This window comes from Malassezia vespertilionis, chromosome 2 (assembly GCF_029542925.1).
Source record: "Malassezia vespertilionis chromosome 2, complete sequence".
Lineage (NCBI taxonomy): Eukaryota > Fungi > Basidiomycota > Malasseziomycetes > Malasseziales > Malasseziaceae > Malassezia > Malassezia vespertilionis.
The window spans coordinates 876,708-900,669 of record NC_079248.1 but is presented as its reverse complement, the minus strand read 5'-3'; the positions used below and the strand labels follow the sequence as shown (position 1 = coordinate 900,669).

Here is a 23,962-nt window from a genome sequence, read left to right as displayed (position 1 = left end):
CATGGTCAAAGGACTTGTCGCAACTCGGCAATTTTTGGCACAGCCGTGTTGGTGTTGTGCGGAACAAATCAACACGTCACCTGTTCGCGTAGAGCCAATCAGCCTCCACATGGACATTGACCAACACGCACATGTCTTTTTTTTGTCCGATGACCACTGCGGAGGTTCAGGGTGGGATTCGCAAGAACGATGAAGATACGGATACACAGACCATTCTACGCGTAAAGCGAAAACGCATAGACAGTCCTGTGGATGCGTTTGTGTTCCAACTAGGGCAAGAAAGAAGCAGCAAACGACACGGTACAAATGACGGTGCACGAGGTGTATTTCGCCTTGCCGAAACCAACCGAGAATCGTCGTATTCCGTAAAAGCACATTCACAGGTACCTGCAGAGCAAAGTGCATCAGCGCGTATCATTGAGGCAGAATGGGATGCTGCGAAGCATAAAGTAGCGATTAAACGCAAACGCGGCGCTGATTCGGACGACAAAGAAAAGGAGCAGAAACGAAAGCAAGGCAAACCCGACGAGCCTGTGTTGCCCAATATGGATCACTTTGCTGGTATGCTTGCTGATTACTTGAACTGTACGTATCGACCATTATTTACGCCAGTCAACGATGTCCAAGTGATGGAGAATACGTCCAACGAGTATGTATACGATATTTACTTCCGCGAATTACTCCCACAAAATTGGCGCGTACCTAGCCACAAAAAGAGTACCATTCAGCGTGAGAGCGCCAGCCGAGGGCCGCCACAGATTGGGCGAGCCAAGACATCGCCAGCAAAGCACGCGTATTCGCCTGTCCCGGCCCCCAGGGCCAGCGCATCGGACCACCCGACGTCCGCTCCTGGCTTTGAGCACCTCTCCGCACTGGAGGAGAACAATACGCAGGAAGACTGGGAATCAGAGGCTGATCTTTTTCCCATATACCTGCGACCGATGGTCGACGAGCACGGCGAAACTATCATGATGCCTGTGTCGCTGGAAGGAGAAAAACTCACCGAGAATTCCCTCGTATACGATGAGCAAAATGCACGCTCGTTGCTGGGCGAAGATGAAGATAGCAACGACGAGGATTTCTACGCGAATGACTATCCAGACGGTGACGAGGATGACAGCGCATCATTTTAATAGGACACGACAAATTACTACGTTAACTTTACACAAAATAGACAAGTGGGTGTGACGTTGGTAGAGCATAGTGAGGAGAGCAAAGAAAAAAAAAGAGGCATGTACAGATGCAATCTCGCAATACTAAAGCTCCGATTTCAGCGACATGCTTGACATTTCATTGGGTTTGAAGGTGTATTCGCCGGCAGGTCTCCGTGTACGAAGATGAACCCCTGTATAATGTCGATTCTTATCGTGCTTGCGTGCGAAGCGTTTCCCACAGCTCTCCACAGGACAAACAAAGGGTTTTAAGCGGTTCTCAATGGCTTCATGGGTGGCGAGGTGCATTTTTCGGTTATAAGCACGCTCAAACATCTTGTGGCAAATGGAGCACTCGTACAATCGCGCAGAAATGTGCTTGTGCAAGAGAACCCCCTGTTCTGTAGCCTCGGTGGCGGACTGCTTCGCTATTGTGGGCATGATAACAGCGCTCGGGCTTCGTTTTAGTGCGAGCGATACCGATTTCATTCCTGTAGATAATGCGGCCTCGTCGGAGATTACTGGCATTACCACAGAGACCATGGGGTCAAAATTTCCAGTATCCTTTGTTGGAAAATAGAGCGAACAGTAGGTGTCGTGTGTCAATGGGGCATTGGGATCTATCCGCGGTAAACCTTGTGGAGCTCCAGCTCGTTCCATGGGCAGCATACAAGACATGCTTGTCAGTGATTTTGCATCCGTGTTTATATTGTTCTCCTCCTGCTCCGTCACCATCTGTGTGAATGGTACCGCCTGGGTTAAAAAGCCGTTTAAATCGTACTCTGGATTCGACACAAACGGAAACGAGTCCAGGATAAAGTTTTCTGATAGAGAATTGCTCATATTTTGGTTGTGCATAAGCAAATTGTGCTTCGTCGAAACCCCTCCCAAGCGCCCCAGTATTTGCTGATGTACAGGCCCATGGTGGAAGCTCTCAAGGCCGAAGCTCGAGGAAAGCTGGCACATGTCATTTTCGGCTGTAAGTACCGCAGCATCCTCGCTCATGGACAATTTGCGATGAATATTAGATGCCAACGAAAAGGAATCTGCAGGCTCAGTAAGCGTGGAAATTGCGCCTGAAAGTGTCGGATGCGCGAAACCATACATGGACAACTCCAGCGTTGGGTCCGCATCCAAGATTGGACCCATCACGTCGTCCGTGATCACAGTTTTAGAGCTGACTAGAGCGTCGAAGTCGTACATTTGCCCTTGATTTATAGCGATAGAAGGAGAACGCCAAATCGCACAGACGTCTTGGTTTGCTTGCACACTGTAGATTGCCTGCTGCCCAAAAGGCACTCTGAAAGGGTGGGGTAGCTCTCAGGATATTACAAACCGCCTTGGTGCACCATAGAAAAGGCAGAGCACTCTCTGCCACCCTCCGCAAAACGATTTAAGACAGCAGACGCCTGTAGAAATGAAAGCCGTGTCTGACGATGCTCACCTGCATCGGCCGAAAGGCGCGTGATGGGGTTGAGAGTGGAGGAAAGTGGGGGACGCTACTGCGCCGATACAGTATATACTATGCAATTTACACAAGGGGGCCCTGGGGGCATCTAATTAACGTGGACGTGCGCTTATGCGATTGCACGGATGCTTCGCGTCCCAAACTCGGCTTCTCATTTTCGGAAGGAAAATAAGGCGAGAGTAGGACATGGGTGTGCATTTCACAATAAACGCGGTGGTTGATGTCGAAATAGTCGTCCAGCTGCTTTCCACATGAGGTGGTTGCATTGGGTGGGATATATTGGCAGACAAAGCAGTGGGGATGATGCTTAGTACCATGTGCAGTCCTTCGATACACTCCATCCAATCCATCCTTGCAGCTTGTACAAAACATCTGCGACAGGTCCAGATAATGTTGCTTGCAGTAGGGCGCGTCTTCGTAGACATAAAAACTGCCTTCGCGAAGGTTCACTTTGCATTCTGTACAGTAGAAGCACCCTGGATGATACACGCCAGAAAGAATGTCGTCTTTGCATCGCACCAAGACTCGTGTAATTGGATTGCTGCATCGTTTGCAGGACAAGGCAACGTTCGGAGAAGCCTTGGACGGCACGGCCGGGTCCTCGGCGTTTTCTTTCTTAACCAGTGTCGTTGGCAAGGCAGTGCGTTGCCTCTGCGATAAATGAATGGAATGATTTTTGGGCGGCTTCGGTGGTGGCGATGGCGGTTCCTCGAATGAATTCTGCCTTGACGGGATGGGTGGCATGCCCATGTGGGATGGCGCGCGGATCCCCACGCGACTTGGTATACTGCGGCGAATGTACGACATATTCGAATAGCGGGACGCATCGTCAGAAAGTTCTGCGTCGCTTGCATCGCTGTCTGCAAGACCATCATGGTTCCACATGAGCGTGTCAACGGCAAAAAGCTTTGAAGGCTGAACTGCGTCTGGTTTTGCAGACAGGCAAGAATTGGGTGAAAGATGGGACGAGAATGTTGATGTCTTGCTCGGTGACAAAGACGCGGAGGGTTTTGCATGTACAACAGGAGGGGCACTTAGGAGCCCATTTTCCACGCCTGTCGGATTTGCACCTGCCGAAGGCAATGTGGTCGTGGTCGTGAGTGCTAATGCGCATCGAGGTGGGGTAATTTGAAGTGGACGAGAATGCCGTATGCCGCGTTCCTGGTCAGATGATAGAAAAGAGAGTTTTGGTTTCGTCGCGGCCTCATCGAGAGGCGCTGAAGTAGGGCCTGCACTGAGCGACCGTGAAATCATGTCGGTAGACGACGGCGAAACACTCGTCAAACTTTGCCTGTCCAGCGGCACTGCAAGGCTCTTATCAGGCCCAGGAAAAGCATATTCGGACGTTCCACGGCTTGTGGTAGGCGAATAGCGCATCGGCGATGTAGGCAATGGGTCAAACATGGAAAACGGAGAATCGTCCGCCAAACTTGGGAACCGTCCACAACTCAGACGAGAATGAGAAAGAAGCAGCGATTCGTCCCCTTCAAAAGGAAAAAACTCTGTTTTTGACTGTCCTCTGTACTGCGACGGTACACTGGAGCTGGACATTACCGAGGCATTGTCGTTTATCACCTGCACACGCGCTGTGCGAGCTCCGATCCCTGCCATATTGTGCACTAGCAGCGCAGGCGGGTTTACGTCAGAGCTCATTCGTTTGCGTTCCCCTCAGTGCGATCAGGCTCGGACTGATACGGTGGCGTGTATTCTAGGCTGACGTGCGACAGTGGTTTGCAGCGGTTTCTCCGTATGCCTGTCACATTCCATTCTACTGCAGTAACGTGCCAGGCGACATCCTAAAATTCGTGCCAATAGATTTGCCATGCTCGCAAAATCGGGCAACATTACATAATACGTGCACAATGCAGCGGACCTGCGGGGTGTCGAGAATAGATAAGAGTGGACGCGGAGTGGGGCCATATGCTATAGGAACCAGCGTGGCATAGATGCCAACCTGGGCAAGAAGCTTTGCTAGTGTGCCTGAAAACGATGAAGATAATGCCACCTCTTTGGACATTGGCAGAACCATAAAACCTGTTCCGGTTATACACAAACCAACTTGCGGTAGCGTTCAAAGACAGAGACTAAAGGAACCAACGCGCGATACCTTCGGCGTTGGGCGCAGAACGAAGTACGTAATACAAAAGGGGAGAGCGAGAGAAGATGAATAGTGCGTCGTTGCCGTGTCAGGTAAGCGGATCAATCGGTTTGCGACTGCGTCCGAGTATTAGATTTAACAGCATGCTCCCCATTGTAAACAGTCTGCATGGGCGGCGCAGACTCCGTCTGCAATGGTAAGGAGGGCTGAGAGGCAGATTCAGTCACCTTGGGGCGTTTCGTCATTTTCATGTTGTCGTCCAGAGAGAAATTTTGGGTAAAGTTGTTCGAGGAAAACGTATCCGCATTTCCAGGCACAGAAGCAGCACTGGATACAGGAGCACTGTTCAATGGTTGCGAAGACGGCTCGCTTTCGTGATGGGTACTGTCATTCGAAGACGACATATAGTCCTCGTTCGAGCGTTTCATTCCCGAGATGCGTCGGTGGACACCTCCTTGCGACGAAGAAAGTGTACCTGGCGTTCCCGAAGCACCGCTCTGCTCGCCAGCATGCTCAGCACGGCGCTCCATTGCCATATTACCGTTTCGGGCGGCCCGCACAGGTTGTGGCATTGCCTGCGACGCATAGTGAGGGGCAGACGCACTAAACATCCCAGGCCCTGCGTTAGTGGGTGGAGGAATCATGGAGGCATGGTGCTGGTAATGAGAATGGTGTTGGTACTGGTAATGCAGCGCAGAATCAGCCGCACCTGAAGACTCGTGCGATTGTGACGCACTGCCCCAGTGATTATTGTCGAGACCCGTGTGCAATGGCACGCCTGCTGCAATGTCGCCGCCGCCAACATCCTTCATGGCCTGCCCCACCGCGGGGCTAGCATAATGGCGCTGTACATGGCGCTCCTGCGCGGCAGCCATCACCGCTGCAGTTCGTGGGTAGTTGTCAGGGTGGTAAAGAAAAGACTGGATATTCGGCTCGAATAGCGGGTAGAGTGCATCGGCAATGCCGTGCTGCTCTGCAAGTTGCTTTGCGCGATTAAATGCAATCCAAACGCCTTTCAAATGCATCGCACCAACCTTGACCACGATGCGCTCCTTCTCATTCTTCAAAATCCCATCGCGTTTACCACGCGACATTCCGCACACATTCAGCAACTTGGTGCCGTTGACCATATTATTGTCGTTCCGGCGGGCGACGCAAACGCCCTTTACATCGACCTGGAAGCAAAGTGTGCCTTCATCCTCCCACAAGGTTGTAGTCACGCGATGGCGCCCCGCAAGAGGGAGCTGCGCGCCGTACTGTGGCGCTGCACCGTACGACGAAGCTTGCATCATGGGCGAATTAGCCATAGCACCCCCCGGTCCCGTGGGCAAACCACCACCGCCCGGAGAGGCTCCCATCGAAATGGGAATACCAGCCTGCGCATGGTGCGAAGGCATATGACTTGCTGTATGAGGGCTGTATCCACCGTGTGGTATCATGTTGTTCATCATTTGGCTGTGATATGCAGCAGTAGAAGAAGCCGCAGGATAGTGCGGCGGGTGCGTGTAGTGAGGGATATGACCCATGTAGTTTGGATACGATGGGTAGGCATGGCTCGCATACGACCCTCCATACATTGGATGTTGCGCAGCGCCGTATGCAGCATACGGCGACATCGGCGAGACTTGCGCACCAGGGAACGAGCTCGCGCCTAGATGGTGCGGCCCTTGCGCTACGTTGTCTTGGTACAGGCCAGCGCTAGACGCATGGTTTACGTGTGTCTCTGACCCAGCACTCATTCCTGCATTGGCATGACCATGCAAGGTTTGCCCACCGCCGTGATTACACTGGGTCTGTGCGTGCTGCACAGATGATGCACCGTACTGCGAAGGGCTCGCTGTAGGAACAGATGGACTCGCTGTGGACATTGACCCCTCTTTTAGACCTTGAATAGCGCTATGCTTAACAATATTAGCTTCGATAGAAGACAAGGCTCATGCACTGTTTTGCACACCAAGCTGTTATTGATTGTCGCAAATGCACACGCTACTTTAAGCCAGGGGCAAGAACCGTGAAGGCGAACTGTGGACGCGGACAGAGTTGCAGGCTGCCGCTTATACCTGCAGTCTGCGCATCTGCGTCACAGATCCGCTGTTCGCGGCTAAACCAGCCAATCAAGTGCCAAGCTGCGGAAAACTGCCAGCATTGCATAAAGTTACCGGCATACACGTGACATACAATCAGGTCCTGCATACCGGAACATAAAGATGTGTAGTGCTTACCTAATGAAAGGCGTGTGCGTCTCTCCTCGTGCATGGGAGCCCTTGCAATCGGAGGCCAACACGGATGCTGCACGCACAGAATCCAGGGCTGAGCGCACAGCGTCCGATCGAGGCGCCACAGCAGCATCATTCGCCTGAAATAGAAAGTGTATCTGTGGTTGCAGCAGCACCGGAGCCCAAGAGCGACGCGCCACAGCCGGTGCAAGAAAATGCCGCGCAGTCGTCATCGGAGCGTTTGGAGAGCGCTGCGGATGCAGCAGAAGAGAAAAACACGCGCGCCGACCAGGATGCAATGGCAGAAGAGGGAGAAATGGGAATGGGGCAAGTGAAGGAACCGAATCCTGCAATGCAGCAGCAGCTCCGCGAAGAAGAAATGGCGAGATTACTGTGGCTGTATGTATCCATGAATGCTGACCCTGTATTAGCTCACTGCCCGAGAACGACCAAGCTGCATATTATTCAGAGCCAGAAGAGAATCTGGAACACGATCTTGATCGCATCGGCCGGCCAGGCCCATCGGGGTATACCAACCGTGACCAGAAACTGCGCGGGCGAAGCGCGGTGCGTTGGACGCACCGCGGCAAACTCGGCAGCTGGACGGAAGTGCGCGCAGATCACGAGCTGCAAGAGCGCGAGAATTTGCGGGTGAATGCCTATCAGCGTGCTAATGTACAAGCGATGCTGGATGCAGAGTCGCTCATGCCAGGCGGCATGGGAAGCATGTTCCGGGAAAATGGATGGCACAAGCGTCCGCGCAGTGGAAAGTCTGGTGCACGAATGTGGGATCCGTCGCTAACCAACGACTTGCTGGGCGATGACCTGAACCAAGAAAAGCGGAATGCGTTGAGTGCAGCATCCTTGGCACCGTCCCTCTTGTTGCCTGTCTTGAGCGCACGCGCTCTCCTTGAGAGCAAGCTGCTCAAGCATAATTTCCGCGATCCGCACCTTACGGCACTTAGTCGGACAGCGTTAGACTTGCGCGAGAGCGAGCATGTAATGTACCGTGCGCTTGGACGGTGCTTTGGCGCCATGGAGCGAATATTTTACACGGACCCGCGCGAAATGTCGTATACAAAGGCTGGCTCGCTTGGGAGTCCACCGCCCGAGGTGCAAGAGGAAGTGCGCGATGATGCACAGCGTGAAGGAATTGCGCAGGGCCATGTAAATGCAGGCGCAAATGCCGAGACCAAGATAAAAAATGCGAAAAAACGCGCAGCTTCTGCCATGGAACCGATGGACATTACGCCGCCCTTGTCGCAGATAAACAACATTTTTATCACCAAGAAAGGACTTGCTGTTCCCATCCAAGAAAATGCAGGAGAGGAGGCGCGTACAACGACCATTTCGCCCGAAGAACAGCGGGATATTGTCTATGCAAGTCTCGAGTACCTGAACGATTTGCACTCGGACGGTCGTGAATACATGGAACGCTTGGATGAAATTCGATCCATGTTGGCGGACGCTAAGTGGAGCCGGAGCCAGCTATGGAGTATTTTACGCCGCTGGGCACTGCAGCGGGACAGTGATGATGCACAAATGAGCCAAATGTATATGCATGGTATGCATGGTATGTACCCACCTGCAGGATATGGCTCGCAGATGGAAGAAGGCAACGCAGGCGCGGATAGCAGGTCTGGAAATGGCCGTGGAAATTCGCGTCGTAACGACTGGTCCCACGCGTCAGGGCGCAATCGCTCCAGGAAACGCGCCGCGAAATAGTATTAATTAAGTAAAATAAAATTATTTGTAGGACGTCACAAAAAAAAAAAAAAAAAAAAAAAAAAAAACTTCCGCGCCGGGAATTGAACCCGGGTCTGGTCCGAACCAAATGTGAATGACAAGGACCCGTCATAGCCACTAAACTACGCAGAACACTTCTACCGGTAGAAGTGGGTGTAAAACTATATCAATAGAATGTACGTACGTACGGCTCTCGGCATATGCATGTGAAAGCCGAAGTGCATGCGCCGTCCCCACAGTTCGCACGCAGTACCTTGTATTGTAGCACCATGGCAGACGTCGACCCCAAGGTGAGAGAAGCTGTGCGCAAAGCCGGCCCCGCCAAATTCAACTATGCGGCATTTATTATCCGAGCAGTCCTTTTCCATATGTACTTCATTCCGACCACACTCATTCTTTTTCCATTCCTCATTTTTAAAGCACTCCTTGGTATCGGACGCTACAGGACATGGACCACTGTGGAAACTGTGGGCGTGTGGTTCACGAAGCGTGCCATTCGCAATCTCGTTCGCTTCCAGATGCAGCCGATTCCCGCGCGTGAGAACGGTTTGCGCGAGATGAACAACCTGCTCGGAACGCTGCTCGCAATTCTCAACTTTGGCGGCCCCGGTGGTTATGTTATTGCTGATTCCAAGCCACAGACTAAGCTGATGGATATTAGCTACAATCGTGTAGGACGCAAGGATGCCGATTGGTTTAACCCTATGCCCCTCGAGGCTTTCAAGGGTATCTTGACCATCAACACGGGCAGCAACCGGGTCACGGACTCTGCTAGGTACGACGGACCCGCCTTGGTCGACCCCAAGTGGGCCAACACGCGTATCAAAGGCTACTGGTACATGCGCAACAACACTGATGTGCCGACTCCGCGCGCCTATGGCACGCAGCCTCGCCCTGTGATGCTTTACTTCCACGGTGGTGCTTGCATTGCTTTCGGTGCTGGCGATCCATTCATGAGCTTGTCGCTCTCGCGTACGGCGGCCAGGTCTGGCAATGTGGATCTCTTTTCTGTGGACTACCACTTGGCCCCCACCAGTCCTTTCCCTGTGCAGATCACGCAGGCTCTCGCAGGCTACTTCCATCTCATTGACGGATACGGTTACAAGCCCGATCAAATATTCATTGGTGGTGATAGCTACGGTGCATGGCTTGCGCTTCAAATGGAGCACTACCTCCGCAGTGACGGCAACTTTATCACGGAGCGCTGGGCAAAAGACAAGGCGCCGACCAAGTCGGGTGTCCCTGGTCTCTGCCTCTTCTCGCCCTGGCTCTTTGCCTACGATATCGACACGCTTGGCCGTTCGAAAGGAGGTCTTGGCGATACGTACGATATCATTGAGCCCGCGTTGGGCCATGCGGGTGTGGACGGCCTTCAGGTCGGTCCCAACCACAAAAAGCGATGCCCCTTGGCTGTGGACACGCCCTGGATCAGCCCTGGTACGTACCCCAAGGAGGACCTTGCTATTCTCCCTCCCATGTTTGTTGTTATTGCGGAGCTGGAGGCCCTCTTTGACGAGGATGCCATGTTTGTCAAGAATGTCAAGGAAGCCGGCGGAAGCGTCGAGCTGTACATTGGCAAGGGACTGGTGCACGACTATGGTGCGATGGTCACGTTCAACAAGCAGTTCAAGCACACTTGCGAGCTGATGCGCGCTTGGTTGAGCCAACAGAAAGCCTTTGCCTCGCAGTAGACGATATAGATGGAAATAGTCGTGCAAGCAAGCAAAAAAGTGGAGGGCCGCCTGGGGCTCGAACCCAGGACCTCGTCTTACCCATATAGGAGAGACACATTCTACCAACTGAACTAACGGCCCAATAGCCCAAGTCGGTTTGACGACCTAAGCGTACAAAGCGTGTAACCACTCATGCAAAACAGATCTCCCGCGTTTTCACTTTTGCACTCCGAGTGATTCTGTGCCAACAACGTGACTGCCGTTGTGCTGCGGTTGTGGCGAGGTAGCGACGATGCAGAGACAATCGGAGCACACGTATTCGCTGCCTTCGCGGGATAACTTGTCGAATCCACGCCCAATCGGACAGCATTCAGCGCCACCGTCTCCCAAAGTCGGTATCTTGCAAACCAGCAAAGGTATTTACGGCCACACTTCTTCTTCGTCGCCCTCTACCTTGGCACAAAAGCACAGGACCGAATCCTCTTCTTCTCTGACGAACCTATCGCGCGCCACACAACAAGGGCTTGACATTACGCATTTTTTATCCGCGGAAAAACTTGGCTACCAACCGCAGGACTGGACGCTGCTTGCGATCCAGCGTGCACAAGGAGGTACGAAATATGTGGTAACGCTCATGTATTTGCATACGATGACCCTATACACATGGCCATTTGACCCGCGAAAACCGCCCGCCCAAGGTACATGTTTCATTACACCGATTGCGTCGGATAATACAGAAGCGTCGTCTCCAGCGGTCCTACGTAAGTCGCTGCGTGTCCTGGAAGATTGTCTGCGCACCTGGATCCGCCACTCGCGGGCCAAATCACCCATGCGCGGCTCGTCGCGCTTGATTGTGAGCAGCGCCGAGATTGATTTGGTGAATCATTTGCTGCACCTCTATACCACAACAGAAGACCAGCGCGAAGATTGGCTCCAACGACAAAAACTTCCCGCGGAACTGCCGGGCTCCGTAACAACCTCCCCTTCCATCACCCCACCCATCTCAGACGACGGATCCATTCTGTCCCTCCCAGATATGCGACGCCATTCGCGCCAAGGATCCCTGTCGCCAAGAGGTCCCATTTCGCCGCGCATGTCGCCCCTGTTGGGCCGCGGCACAGCCCTTCAGCTGCAATGTCCTAGCGCGCACGAGGACGACGCGCAAGAAAACGCAAAGGCACCTGCCATCAGCATCACCGAGCCGTCGCCCGTGTCATTGCATCCTGCGCTCCCTCCCCCACCGAGCGCCGCCCAGAAAGAGTTTGACAAAAAGCTTCACGATGCCATCGACGCCTTGTCGCTCGCCACGTCGTCCAACCGCGGCGCATCCTCTGCACCCGCACTCCCTTCGTGCGTGCCCTTCACTGATACCCAGGCCGAGCAAACGATACCACAGCGCATGCTCCGGGCAAAGCGCGAGCCTGCGCCATCCAAGACGGCACCCCGTGCTTTTGCCAAACTTTTGCGTGGGAAACGCGAATTAAGCTAAGTTTCAATATGTCATTGTATAGGCGGTGTGGAGAGGGATATGTAGAGCAGCGGCCTATGGGTGCCGCAAAGGCAGATATCAAATATGTTACGGAAAGAAGTGGCGTCTCAAAGGGTGGAGCAGTAACTGCACATGGACGCCCTGTCATCTTCATACAAGGCCGTATAGGTAATGATCGGCACCAGAATCAGAGCAAGGAAGACGATCCATGCAAGGATAAACACAATCGTGTACCGCAATACAATCGACCGGCGCTGCGCACGCTGACGAAGCGAGTAGATCGGCGCATGGATCTGCTTTGATGGGCGCAGCCAAAAGAGCGCGGTGGAGTGTAGACGGTCCACAAAGGGGATAATCAAAGGAACAGACAAGGCAAAGAGGAGCAGGTGGCTAATCACAAAGTCAGCAGTAAATTGACTCATCTCGACGATCTTGACAATAAACTCGCGCGCGGGCTGGCTAAAGGCATGGCCTCCAAGACCACGGCCGTACCAGCGACCAGTCCACCAAGCACGGTTCGTCTCGTCGTTCTTGAGCTCGCGGGAAATAAAAAGTGCGGTGAGAATCTTGCAAATGGCACGCTGCACGGCAATCATGGCCAAAATACCCAGCACGGTGTTGGCTGTGTTGTAAAACTCGGTGAACCAGAGCCATTCAACAGTAGCAAGAATGCCTGCGACGGCGAGCAAGTGGGCTGTGACAGCCATGACACTGCCAAACTTGACGCAGCAGCTGCTCAATGCGGGTCCAAAAAAGAGACTGGTGATGAAGAGGAGGAAGAGCACGACAGCGTTCCAGGCAAGGGGCGCAAGCGAAATAATGGCCAGGCGCACAATACCGCCCTGCTTGTCGTTGGCACGACCCGCATTTTCCGCAGGGGAAATGGCCGGGAAGCTCTTGACAAAGCAGTAGCAAACACCAAAGACAATGGCGAGGCAAATGGGCACGACCACCTCGTGTAAAACAAGCGTTTTTAGGCTCGCACGGGGAACATCGTTGGTAAGCAGCTCAGAAGGATGACCCAAGCGCCTCTTTTTGTACCCCGTGATACGGGTGCGGCTAAGGCGGCAGTACCCAATCCAGGAATTTGCGTGGCTGCGGCTGTTACCACGCGACATCCAGCGGAGAAACTCGCGGTAGTCAATGACAAAGTCGGAAAAGGCAAACTCGTGGGGGTTGAAAAGGAACGGCGCGACGCAAAGCGCGACCAAACTAATCCAAAAGTAGATCAAATGCGGCATCCACACAGACAACGTGGCGTAGAAACACATGAGCAGCGCACGGATGCCAGAGTAGATCGAGGGGCCGGCAAAGCGGCTGTAGAGCGTGGAAAAGTTGATGCGGGTAGTGGCGAAACCACGGCCGGTTGCAATGTACCGCGCGCCACCAAAGGTGAGGTTGGTGATGATCGAGTGCGAGTAAATTTGGGTGGTGAAAATCTCAAAGAGGGGACTGAGACTGACAAACTGCTTGATGAGGCGGATAAAGGCGCTAACTGCGCCGCGCTCCGAGAGTTCTTGCAAAAAGAGCGGAAGGAAGGCAATCATGAACACAAGCAGAATACTGATGACCGTACGCTGAATCCAGTAAATGACAGGATTGAGATAGTAGCAGGTACCAGTACCCAGAATAAACTCGGAGCCCGTGTCGGGACAGACGCCGAGGGAAGAGTAGAGCGAGCCGAGGAACATAAGCGAGAACATAAACATGTGCACGGCAAAGATGACCATGATGTTGTTGATGTGGAAACCAGGGTGGCCGTAATAAAAGGTGAGGAAGCGGTCGACAGGAAGCTGCGTGCCAAGGTAGTAGTACTCGCGCGACAAAATTTGCTCGCCCATACCGTTACCAAGCTTGGTAATAAAGTTAAGAATGGTGCCAAAGCCCAAGTCACGCCCTTTGCCACACTGGTAGTACTCGCAGTGCTTGATGCGTCCGCCACGACCAAATACCATCATTCCCGCGTAGATATCCTCGTTCAAATGAAGTCCCTTTTGGGCTTTCGACACGCCGCCACGCGTGGCCATGTAGATCGAGTTCAAAAAGTCGGGGTGGCCATAGTGGAACTTGCCGCCAAGCTTGGCCAAGCCACGGCCGGCAAGCGTACCAAAGGTCTGTTCCTTGCCGGCGGCAACGTCACCGAGAATACCAATGTTTTCAGAGAAAATGTACTCTCTGGAACCGACAATGGCAACATGCGCTGGGTCAAACGTGGCATGCTTCGGGCCGTAAGGGTTTTCGTCCGACATGTGCATCGTGTCAAACTCGGCGAGGACGTTGCGGATCTTGAGGCACTCTTCCAGGTAATTGTCCTGGTTGGCATCAATCAGCTGCAAATACTCGCCGCGCGTGAAGATGATCGAGTGATTTTGGTTGTCGGCCTTGCCGTCACCGAGAATTGGGTTGCCCGGGAGCTCGATGCGGAACTTGGGGCGACGGCGTCCAGAAGCTAGCATCTCCGAGTGGCCATCAACCAAGCAAGAGTACCAGCGAGACTCACTGCCATCCCTGCGCGGCGCCTCTTCGTCGAGATAAGCAATCAGCAAGTCGGGGTAGGCACGCAGCAAAAACTCAGTGTTTTCAATCTCTTCCTTGTTGAAACGCGAATAGCGCTGCATGGAAATGACAAACTTGAACTTGCGACGGCTCATGCGCTCCAACTCGCGCTCGAGACGCTCCGTGTTACCACCAAAGAGCTGTACCACTTCGGGGTTCTCGACACGGTAGAGGAGCTTGATCGCCTTGTTGTAGTTCATAAAGCCAGATACAGTACGGTACAGTGTTTGTGCGCGCAAAGAAGACCAAATGCGCGTACGCAGCGTGTACTCTGGCGCAGCAGACTTGAAGCCAATGCAGTAAAAGGGCAAGTCATCCGTCTTGGTGCTGTTGCCTTTCAAGTTGGCCTTCTCGTCCTCCACTCCGAATGGCGAGGGGCCGACAAAACCGCTCGTTTCTTCCGCAAGGATCTTGGTGTCCTTTACAAAGTTGTCCCACTCCACGGGGTGAAGCTGCTTGAGATACTCAAGCAGCGTCACACGCGTGTTTTGGTCCTCTTCACGAATAATCTCGCGCAAAGACAAAAGAATCTTTTCGCTGTAGTGAGGAGTCAAAACACTGAACGTGGGCATCATATCCACAGGGACAGGCTCGGGCATGTGCAGTGTAAGCGATTGTGCAAAGTAGCTGATACGGCGCTCGGCCTCCGAGCCAGGCGGAAAGTAGTCCGACTCCTTGTTCCCCGGCTTCATTTGGTTCAAGAAGAAGGGCGGAGCGCGGAGCGTACGCTTGAACGGCGCATCTTCCGCAGGAGCCTGGTGGTAGAGGAGGCGTTGGACGTGGTCAATGGACAAGAGATGCTCGCGGTACATGGAAATGATGATGGCATTCCACACTTGGGAAACGAGCACCTTGGGCTTGTACTTGACCTCCATGTCTTGCGTGGCAAGAAGCTTGGAGTAGATGCGTTTGGGCAGGCGCTGGAAAATATCCGACCAAGGCGTCCAGACAGAGAGGCCCGAGTAAAATGCCCAGCCCAAGCTAAAGACGGTGCTCCAAACAACGTACCACAAAAAGGTGTCCAAAAAGAAGAGACACAAATCCATGAGCATGATGGAGGAAAGCGTAAAAGCGGGCTGCAGACGGCAAAGACGCGTGCCAAAGTAGCGGTCGTCGCAATTGACCACGCGCATAGTGACCAGCACCGCAAATGGATCCTTGAGCGAGAGCGTCAAAAAGAAGTAACTTTCAGTCAGCTTGCAGCCAAAGACGAGAATCCACATGAAGAGGGAAAAGAAGCGATGTGAAACGCTGAGTTTTGCATAGGACGCAGTGAATGTCTGGTTTGCCAAATACTTGCGCTTGCGCCCCGCGACACGATCGCCAAAGATGCGGCCAGAGGGAAGCAGGGAAAACATGGCAGTGATAACAGCAGAGACACACATGTGAGTGATGGCTACGGCCAGGGCCGCATGAGGACGCCAGCCAGCATTCGGGCCGTCGAAACCTTTGTTGAATCCAAAGATGTACACGGCAGGCGCAATTGTGACGCCCAAACAGATGCCCACAATGACAAGACGCGTAAACAAGTGGCTCGAGTTGTTCCACGAGGTAGGGATGTATAGCAACTCGACAAAAGTGGCAAGCATCATGATAAACGACGAGACGGCGCCGCCCAGGGCAGAAGCACTGAGCTGCTCTGGATAGGATGGCTGCCTGTTTGGCTCGTACGCTTTAGGCGAATTGTACGCGACAAAGTACCAGTAGAGCGAAATGTGGAAAATCCAAATACGGTTAAAGTTGACAAGGAGATGGAGGAAAGAGCGCGTTTCCTTGTATGTCTTGAAAAACACATGGCTCCAATCGATCTTGTCAAACTTCATGAAGCGCTGCTGCGGAGGAACATCGACGAGGCGCGTCTTGTCAAACAGACGGATACGGTTGATGCCTTCGGGGTACCAAAAGAGCTGGTTGACATCATCGTAGCCAATCGTCTTGTCATGGTCGCGCTCACGCTTGATAAACTTGCCTTCGACCACCTCAAAGACCTGGTCACGCAGGAAGCGGTACAGTGGCTTGACGACCGAATGGAGATACAAGCCCTCGGGCACAGGGTCCAAACGGTTCTGGCACTCGGGCGAGCGGTAGTAGTCGTCTGCGCACTTGAAGATGAAGCACAAGCACTCTGGCACAAAGCGCACTTGACTACCTTCGCCCCAGCACAAGAGATAGAGCGCGACTTGGCGAACACGGTCATAGTCGCTCATACGGTACATAGCGTCTCGCCAGCGGGCCCGGGCAGTATCGAGCGACTTAAAGCCAAGGAGCTTGGCGCCTGGCTTCAACTCGCTGGACCGCTGCGCTATACTTGCGGCGCGCGCAAGACCCGCGTTCTGTGCCCTGCCGATCGCATCGTCCAGGTCGAGCTGCGCGGCAAAGTACCACTTGCGGTAGTTTGCGTGCTCACCACCAATATAATCGGCGTGCAGCGTAAGCAGCGCTTGCTTTGGGGCCATACGACTGGCCCGCGAGTCGAGAAGGATCATAAAATGATCGTACATGTTGCGCATATTGTCGCGCTGGAAGCCAAACTTGTTGGCCAAGTCAATAAACACGTCCTCGACCTCTTCTTTTGACAATGGGATGTTTTGGTCCACAGTCCAAGCAGGGTATGGCTCGCGCTGGCGAACAGGCTGCACCGACTCGCGGTAAAAGCTCGCGGTGGTGGAAGGCACATAATTTCCTTGTGCGTGCTGCGCACCGCTCGTATACATGCGCGACTCTGCGCTGTACGAGTCTGCTTTGGGCGCGACGGGGCTCTCAAAGTCCTCCGCAGCGTACTGCGCGCTGTTGTCGGCGGAATACCCTTGCAGGTATGTTACAAGCTCAGGTTGGTTGGCATTGCCGTAGAATGGGTTATTTCTGGAAGGGACACTTCCGTCCTGTCCTCCGCCGTAAAAAGTGGCCATAGATGGACGATACTACGTGCGGTCCGTTCGAGTGAAGGTGTGACACGGAAAAAGCTTGACGCACCTTGGCAATGGCTCAAAAAATATTTCGCCACAGACACAAGAAGCACCAAACGTTACGTCAGATAAAGGCGATGGTGTCTGAAATAGACAAGACACTAGCCGAGTCGCACGAAACCTCGAGGTTCACCGAACGATGGACAAGGAATGACCAGCGTAGAGTGCACAACAGCAAAAAACACTTGCCTGCGCACTCGTACAGCTGCCTGGCACTGCCTTGCAGCTTCATGCGCGTGGCAGCCCCTTCTGCCCAATCCATGGCTCCACGGCACACTGACGTAGAAAACATCGTCAACAACGGTAGACCTAGCCAATCAATGCATTGCGTGGCACGATCTAAGATTTATTTTCACTTCCCTGGTGTCTGCCGTGCTGGTACGTCCCGATCACCTGCAGTATGTAGCCAATCGGCGCGCCGATAACAGCCCAAACGAATTCGCGTGAGCAAAGTCCGCTGTGTGGCGCGCCAGCGAAACGGCGTGAGAAGGGAGGCAAAGTACAGAGGCTATCAAATTATGCCGGCGCCGCGGCAGCTTGCGCGGCACTGAAGCCAATCTTTGGGGGTGCGCGGCGCGTGAATTTAAGATGCGCACCATCCTGCGGGAAAATAGTCGCAATGACCATCACTTTTTCGCTCAAAGGTGTCTCGTTGTGCTCCCAATTCAATAGAATGGAAGCGGTGCCCATAACAGAGATTAGGTGCTGCATGGCGTAGTCCTTGCCGATGCAGTTGTGCGGGCCACTGCCAAATACGAGCCAGTTCTTAAGGTTAGTCTGGGCGGGAGACCCAGCGCCCTCGAGCCAGCGCTCTGGCTTGAACTCTTCTGGCTCAGGATACGCTGTGGGGTCGTGCAGACTGTTCCAGAAACTAGGAATAATCATGCTGCCTTTCGGCACCGTGTAGCCGTCCGCGATAGGGAACGCTTTGCGCGTCAGGTACGGCACCATAATCACCGGCGGCTTCAGACGCAGGCTCTCTTTGACAGCCGCGCGTGTGTATTGCATCTGCTCGACCAAATCAATCGTAAGTGGGGCATCCACGTCGTTGCCGCGGAGCGCGTACTGCTCCTCGCGCACCTTGCGGAGCACCTCCGGGTGGTCGGCAAAGTGCTGGAAGAGATAGGTCAGGCCGCTGGACATGGCATCCTGCGAGGCAAACAGGAAACTCAGCAGCACCATGCCAATCTCGCGGTTCGAAAAGTCGCGCAGAAGAACACGGCGCTGGTCCGCGGTAAGCTCTTCGTTTTCGCGGTTACAGCGTGCGTCCAGCATGGCCTTGACCCAGGCGTCGGTCAGGCAAGTGACATCTTCGCCGGCGGCCATGCGCTTCTTGCTTTCTTCTGCCGTGTGCTCGAACCAGCGCATGGCCATTTTACGCGCTTGGATGGCCTTGTACACCTTGGTGCCCGGGAACGCAAAAGGGAAGTTGACGAGCTCAAGCGCCATTGTAATCAGCCAGTAGTGCTCCGAGATCTCGTTCGCACCCTCCTGTGGAATATAGTTGCCGCAAAAGACGCGCAGCGAGGTGTCCATGTTTAGGTCACGCAGTGCAAACATGTAGGGCTTTGCGGGGTCCTCGGGGTTCTGCACCCAGCGCGAGAAATGCTCTTTGTAGATACGCTCCTGGATCCCAAGGTACACTCCGAGCGCGCGGCTGGTGAACAAAGAGTTGAGTCCTTTGCGGTAGTCAACATGCTCTTTGCCGTTAAGAAAAACCCTGCGTGTGAGTAGCGGAGTTATATGTACCAGTTATCAGGAGAAAGCACCTTTTTCGCAGATGCAACAAGACACGGCTCCGCGTACGTTGGGCTGTTGAGGATCTTGCGCGTATATTCGGTGGAAGAAGCGATAACAATAAAGATGTGAAACACACTCGCGACGCTCAACGCGCCGCTGTTCCATCCTTCCTGGTACTTCTCCAGGCTCGGACGGAGCGAGTCAGCAAACTTGCCGATAATAGGGATGGTCCATGCAGGACCGGGCAAGCTGCCTTTCTTGCGGCGGTACACGACCTGTTCCAGGCCAAGCAGTACAGCAATGACGGCCAGCGAGGTAAAAATGATTTGCAGCGTGGACGTGCTGGCAAAGAGACCGACAGCAGACGCGCTATCCATCCCATGTGCCGCAGATGCATTCGCGGCCAAGCGGGTCTCCCACTCACTACCACTCGCGGAAGCAGCCATCCTTAGCGTGTTGGCGGAACGCTACAATTGCGTCTCCCTGCTGCTGCCTGCGCAGGAAGGCCAACATGTTTTTGGCCTATTAGGTACTTCTGCGGAAAAGGTGCTTTAAATCAGGCGATGCGTGCCGGTGCCAAAAATGGCGCAGGGGGCGCCACGCGACAAAAAAATCATACCAGTCGTTACGTTGTAGGTAGTACAGAACTATTAGTTGGAGCATGCAGCGCCCGAGGGCGTCGGAGATATCTCTTTGCGGAGTGATGTGATGCGGTTTGAAAATGTCATATGCCACGAATTCGACAAGGCTTGCCGCTGCAGCGACGGTGTACGGCTCGATACTCTGCTGCCGTAGCGACTGTACGCCTGGCTGCTGGCAATGCGCGAGAGCAACAGGGGCGAAATTGAGTCGAGGCTATTTTCGAGCTGCACATGCTCTGTTTTCTCGTCGAGCGCCAAAATTTGGGGCAACGTGCGCGCCCATTCGGCAAATTCAGTCGGTGTGATTCGCTTTGCCTGTCCGCGGGTCACGTCGCAAAAGACATTGTCGCACAGGTACTTGGCAGTTTCGACGGTGAGACCATCAAACGCGCGTACCAGGAACTGGATAGGGCTGCAGCAAAATGCAGAAAAAGAGGCGCAGTGCTCGGCACAAGGCTCGCTGAACGGATTACGGTGGAAAATGAGGTTCAGCAACACAATGCCGAGCGACCAGACGTCAGCATATCGTGGGTTGTAGCTATCCTCCACATTGTTCCTGCACTCGTACGCCATGTATGGCTTCGAGCCGCAGTTGAAGTCGTCGCACCGGTCCTTGAGCGTGGCGAGCCCAAAATCGGTCAGTTTCACCACCACAGTATTGTCCAACACGCCATTGTTGGCACTCGCGGTACGGAGATCCTCGACAACGAAATTTTCCGGCTTCAGATCGCGGTGCGAGATGCCGTGGTCATGGCAGACTTGCACCGCGCGGCACATCTGCGCAAACATTTCCGCCACGAGCTCCAAGCGGCGCGGGGATAAGAGCGAGTGTGGTGAGGACTGCGAGAGGAGCCACGGCGCAGCAAGGCTCTCGTGCGTCTCGGAAAGCTCGTTTAGCTCGGAGCCCGCAAGGGACGCCGATTGCGAGCCGGCATCGGACGCCTGCGGTGCAAAATTGTCGGCCTCCTCGAGCCAAAAGTAGAGATCGTGCCCTGGGCAGTACTCGAGAAGAAGAAAGAGCCAGTCGGGCGTTTCAAAGGTGCCGTGCAATGTCACAATGTTGGGATGGACAGGAATTGATTGGTGAATCGTATATTCGATGCGCTGAAGCTCGACCATCTCGGGCGTGAGGTTTTCTTTGGGAAGGCATTTGAGTGCAAATGGCCGTGGGGAGTGCGGCGCAGATGCCTCCAGCACCTCTTGCACTTTGTACACCACTGCGTAGCTTCCTCTGCCGAGATACTCGACGACACGGAGCTCGCTGGGAAGTCCTTCGCGGTCAGGACTCATGGTGGCTTGGATCAATGCGCCATCGCAAAACAGGCCGGGGCCCACAAGATCGCTGGTGTGCAAAGGCGACATTGCGCGGGATTTTTGCGCCGATGGCGCATCGCTGAGTGCTGATGCGTCTTCGGTCCCCTTGTCAGACGGAGGAAAGACGCGAGAAACACACGCAAAGGCCGACGGAGATTGCAAGTCAACTGCGATTCGCCCTTGACTCGATTCGCCGTGCGTGATGCTGCTGCACGCAGACTCGGTCCAGTCAAACGAGCGGAATTGCATGGTGCGCGCTACTGACGCGTCCATACTTTCCTCGCGACGCTGCATATTGCGCATACATGCCTCGTCGTTTAAAATGCTGAGACTCTTTGACGATCCGGAGTGGGATGGGCGCACACTGCTCTGGTCGTGCAGGGCTTGGACGAGGGGAAGAGATGGCGCTTGGACGTGCGTCTCCACATAGTTTGTCATGTGCCCAAAAGGAACGTTGCTTAAGCGGGACAAAAGGTGCAGTGTATCAGCAGAAAGCGCAATCTCCGTGTCGCTGGATAAGAGGCGTGGCGGCGTGGGCCCGGGCCGGGCACAGCCAGGCTGCGGCAAGGTTGCGTTGGGATCGGCGAGAAGCTGTGCGCGCGCCCATCCCGGCGAGCCAGGTAGACTCGGGAGTGCATCATCGGAACCCGACCAGTCGTCAAGACTGTGTTTTGGCAAGGCATTACCGCTCCCGCTGTACCGTGGGATGCGGTCTTTGGGTCGGAAGTACGGATGGCTTGTCGCTGCGTCCCATGAGTGGCTCTTGCTTGTAGCTGTAGACACGGTGGAGCGCCAGGAGCCTTGCTTTTTTGGCATGCACGACTGCTGTGCCACGTCCCTTGTACTTGTCGCGCGCTGCATCTCTGTATCTGCGGGCTCGGCAGAGACTACATGGCTCTCGTGAAAAGACGGTGGGAAGCACAGGCCATTGTAATCAGAACTTGCTTCTTCGCCATGTGCCTTCGCGGCGATGTGTTCAGAGGAGGCTATGGGCACTTGCGATGGATAATAATCAAGCGGCAAGGCATCCTGCTCAGACTGCGTGTGCATTGCTTAAAGCACGCGAGCCTTGTAGCAAGCAAAGAGTCAACAGAAGTGCGGATCTGCGCAATCTGGGCAGCACAGATATGCAAAGGCACGACAGCAAAAAAAAAAAAAAAAGCAACTGGTCGATGCACTACTCGAAAAGCACCTCTGCGATGTGTTATCGATTCATGTAGTACGGGTGACTTCAAGGAAAGGGAAATTACACAAAAACCCCAAGCTACTGCGTTTGTTCGCGGGGTAGTGCGAAAGGGTCTCACTAGCCCGCATAAACTGGCTGCGTAGCGCTTGCGGCGCCTTCCCTTCGGCCGCAGCAAATAACAATGCGAGTTTTGCGCGGTGGAGGCATTTGCATTGGGAATTTTGGTCCGCGCTGGAATACCCCATGCAGGCGGACAAATACGCGCCAATGGCTCGGCCGTGCGAAATGAAGGCGATGTGCAGGTGAACGCCAATTGGGCGAGCAGAGATGGTTGCCCGACACGAAGGCCGGGGCGTGGCGCGCAAGGCTCGGTCTAGTGGTATTATGTAGGGAAAAAAATTAGACTCAGTTTGAACGGAGAGAATTTTTCCGCCGGAAATACAAAGTGTATGCTGACGTTGCTGTAGGCAAAAGTCTCGACACCTAGGCTCTTAGTGCGTACTTTGAGCTCGACGTGCCGCAGCGCTGCCAAGCAACACAGTCAGCGCCGTGTCATTGCCACACCCGATAAAAAAAGTGGAGGTCTCTGTTCCACGGCGACGCAGGGCGCGATGGCCGCGGCGAATGTGCAAGCGTCGTCCGCACGACCCCCATCGCTGGTGAGCGCGACTTCTGATGATAGCGGCTCGTCTGTCGTTGCCTCGCCTGATTTCCAAGTTGTACTTCTGGATTTGAATCCAGTAGCTTGGCAAGAATATGCCGTCGCAGGCACGAGCGACCAGCCCCAACAGCGCGCAGACGCGGTGTTTGCACAGGTGCGCCAAGTGTTGGCGTCTGTGATTGTATACCTAAATGCACATACTGCACTGCAGCACGGGAATGGACTTGCCGTGTACGGTGTGGTGAACGGCAATGCGTACGTCCTCGGCACGACTCGACTCACCCTAGCAATCTTTTGTATACCACCGCGCCGTTTGCGCGCGCGGCGCAGCACGCAGCGGACGCATCCACAATGAGCATGTGCCTGCCATTTAAGCAGGTTGATGACGCTGTATTTCTCGGCGCGCGTGCAATGATGGACGACGCCGCGACGCGACCCGAGCCAGAAAAACCGATTGGTATGGTACATGCACTGTCGCTTGCTTTGTGCCACATCCACCGCCTCTGCATCGCGACACAAGCGAGCCAGGATACCGAGCCACAGGCCGATGGCGAGCGCACGGGTCCCCGGCAGCTAGCTGCAAACGCATACCGATTTCGCATCCTCGTGCTGTCCGTGACGCCAGACGCAAGCGCGCAATATGTGCCGATGATGAATGCGATATTCAGTGCACAGAAACAGGACGTAAATATCGATGTATGCAAGCTCTTTGGCGGCGATACTGTGTTCCTGCGGCAGGCGTGCTACCTTACTGGAGGGCATTACTACCGGCTTGAGCACACGGCTGGCTTGTTGGAAGTGCTCATGGCTGTCTACTTGCCATCGCGCATCGTTCGGCCGCTGCTCATGTACCCCGCGATGGACGACGTCGATTTCCGCGCTGCGTGCTTCTGCCACAGACGCAACATTGATATCGGCTACGTATGTTCGGTATGTCTCAGCATATTCTGCGCGCCGCGCGAGCAGTGCATGATATGCCACGCCAAATTCCCCACGTCGACGCTGCAGTACTGCGACGATGAGGAGGCAGTGCTTGCAATGCTTCGTAAGCGCTAGG

The 23,962-nt window shown here is 54.2% G+C and overlaps 10 protein-coding genes and 2 non-coding genes across 12 annotated transcripts; 5 read left to right on the top strand and 7 right to left on the bottom strand.

The window, feature by feature from the left end:
* Positions 1–149: 149 nt before the first annotated feature.
* On the top strand, positions 150–1,133 carry MVES1_001275 (uncharacterized protein; the record flags this gene model as incomplete). The annotated part of the gene is made up of 1 exon (XM_056206125.1): positions 150–1,133. One exon carries the CDS (start codon positions 150–152, stop codon positions 1,131–1,133), a length of 984 nt encoding a protein of 327 aa, XP_056062100.1.
* Positions 1,134–1,256: 123 nt separating this feature from the next.
* On the bottom strand, positions 1,257–2,156 carry MVES1_001274 (uncharacterized protein; the record flags this gene model as incomplete). The annotated part of the gene is made up of 1 exon (XM_056206124.1): positions 1,257–2,156. The coding sequence occupies one exon, from the start codon at positions 2,154–2,156 to the stop codon at positions 1,257–1,259; it is 900 nt and encodes a 299-aa protein (XP_056062099.1).
* A 2,662-nt stretch (positions 2,157–4,818) lies between these two features.
* MVES1_001273 (uncharacterized protein) lies at positions 4,819–6,168 on the bottom strand (the record flags this gene model as incomplete). The annotated part of the gene is made up of 1 exon (XM_056206123.1): positions 4,819–6,168. One exon carries the CDS (start codon positions 6,166–6,168, stop codon positions 4,819–4,821), a length of 1,350 nt encoding a protein of 449 aa, XP_056062098.1.
* Positions 6,169–7,003: 835 nt separating this feature from the next.
* MVES1_001272 (uncharacterized protein) lies at positions 7,004–8,658 on the top strand (the record flags this gene model as incomplete). Its single annotated transcript, XM_056206122.1, has 2 exons — positions 7,004–7,332; positions 7,365–8,658. 2 exons carry the CDS (start codon positions 7,004–7,006, stop codon positions 8,656–8,658), a joined length of 1,623 nt encoding a protein of 540 aa, XP_056062097.1.
* A 68-nt stretch (positions 8,659–8,726) lies between these two features.
* Positions 8,727–8,811, bottom strand: MVES1_001271. The gene has a single exon. It is a non-coding gene; the product is annotated as a tRNA-Asp (tRNA).
* A 137-nt stretch (positions 8,812–8,948) lies between these two features.
* MVES1_001270 (uncharacterized protein) lies at positions 8,949–10,370 on the top strand (the record flags this gene model as incomplete). The annotated part of the gene is made up of 1 exon (XM_056206121.1): positions 8,949–10,370. The coding sequence occupies one exon, from the start codon at positions 8,949–8,951 to the stop codon at positions 10,368–10,370; it is 1,422 nt and encodes a 473-aa protein (XP_056062096.1).
* Positions 10,371–10,413: 43 nt separating this feature from the next.
* MVES1_001269 lies at positions 10,414–10,493 on the bottom strand. Its single transcript has one exon. It is a non-coding gene; the product is annotated as a tRNA-Arg (tRNA).
* Positions 10,494–10,644: 151 nt separating this feature from the next.
* MVES1_001268 (uncharacterized protein) lies at positions 10,645–11,841 on the top strand (the record flags this gene model as incomplete). Its single annotated transcript, XM_056206120.1, has 1 exon — positions 10,645–11,841. One exon carries the CDS (start codon positions 10,645–10,647, stop codon positions 11,839–11,841), a length of 1,197 nt encoding a protein of 398 aa, XP_056062095.1.
* A 107-nt stretch (positions 11,842–11,948) lies between these two features.
* GSL2 (1,3-beta-glucan synthase) lies at positions 11,949–17,306 on the bottom strand (the record flags this gene model as incomplete). Its single annotated transcript, XM_056206119.1, has 1 exon — positions 11,949–17,306. The coding sequence occupies one exon, from the start codon at positions 17,304–17,306 to the stop codon at positions 11,949–11,951; it is 5,358 nt and encodes a 1,785-aa protein (XP_056062094.1).
* Positions 17,307–17,879: 573 nt separating this feature from the next.
* On the bottom strand, positions 17,880–19,549 carry ERG5 (sterol 22-desaturase; the record flags this gene model as incomplete). Its single annotated transcript, XM_056206118.1, has 2 exons — positions 17,880–19,083; positions 19,170–19,549. 2 exons carry the CDS (start codon positions 19,547–19,549, stop codon positions 17,880–17,882), a joined length of 1,584 nt encoding a protein of 527 aa, XP_056062093.1.
* A 204-nt stretch (positions 19,550–19,753) lies between these two features.
* On the bottom strand, positions 19,754–22,108 carry MVES1_001265 (uncharacterized protein; the record flags this gene model as incomplete). The annotated part of the gene is made up of 1 exon (XM_056206117.1): positions 19,754–22,108. One exon carries the CDS (start codon positions 22,106–22,108, stop codon positions 19,754–19,756), a length of 2,355 nt encoding a protein of 784 aa, XP_056062092.1.
* A 747-nt stretch (positions 22,109–22,855) lies between these two features.
* Positions 22,856–23,961, top strand: TFB4 (RNA polymerase II transcription factor B subunit 4; the record flags this gene model as incomplete). Its single annotated transcript, XM_056206116.1, has 2 exons — positions 22,856–23,160; positions 23,193–23,961. 2 exons carry the CDS (start codon positions 22,856–22,858, stop codon positions 23,959–23,961), a joined length of 1,074 nt encoding a protein of 357 aa, XP_056062091.1.
* Position 23,962: the final 1 nt, after the last annotated feature.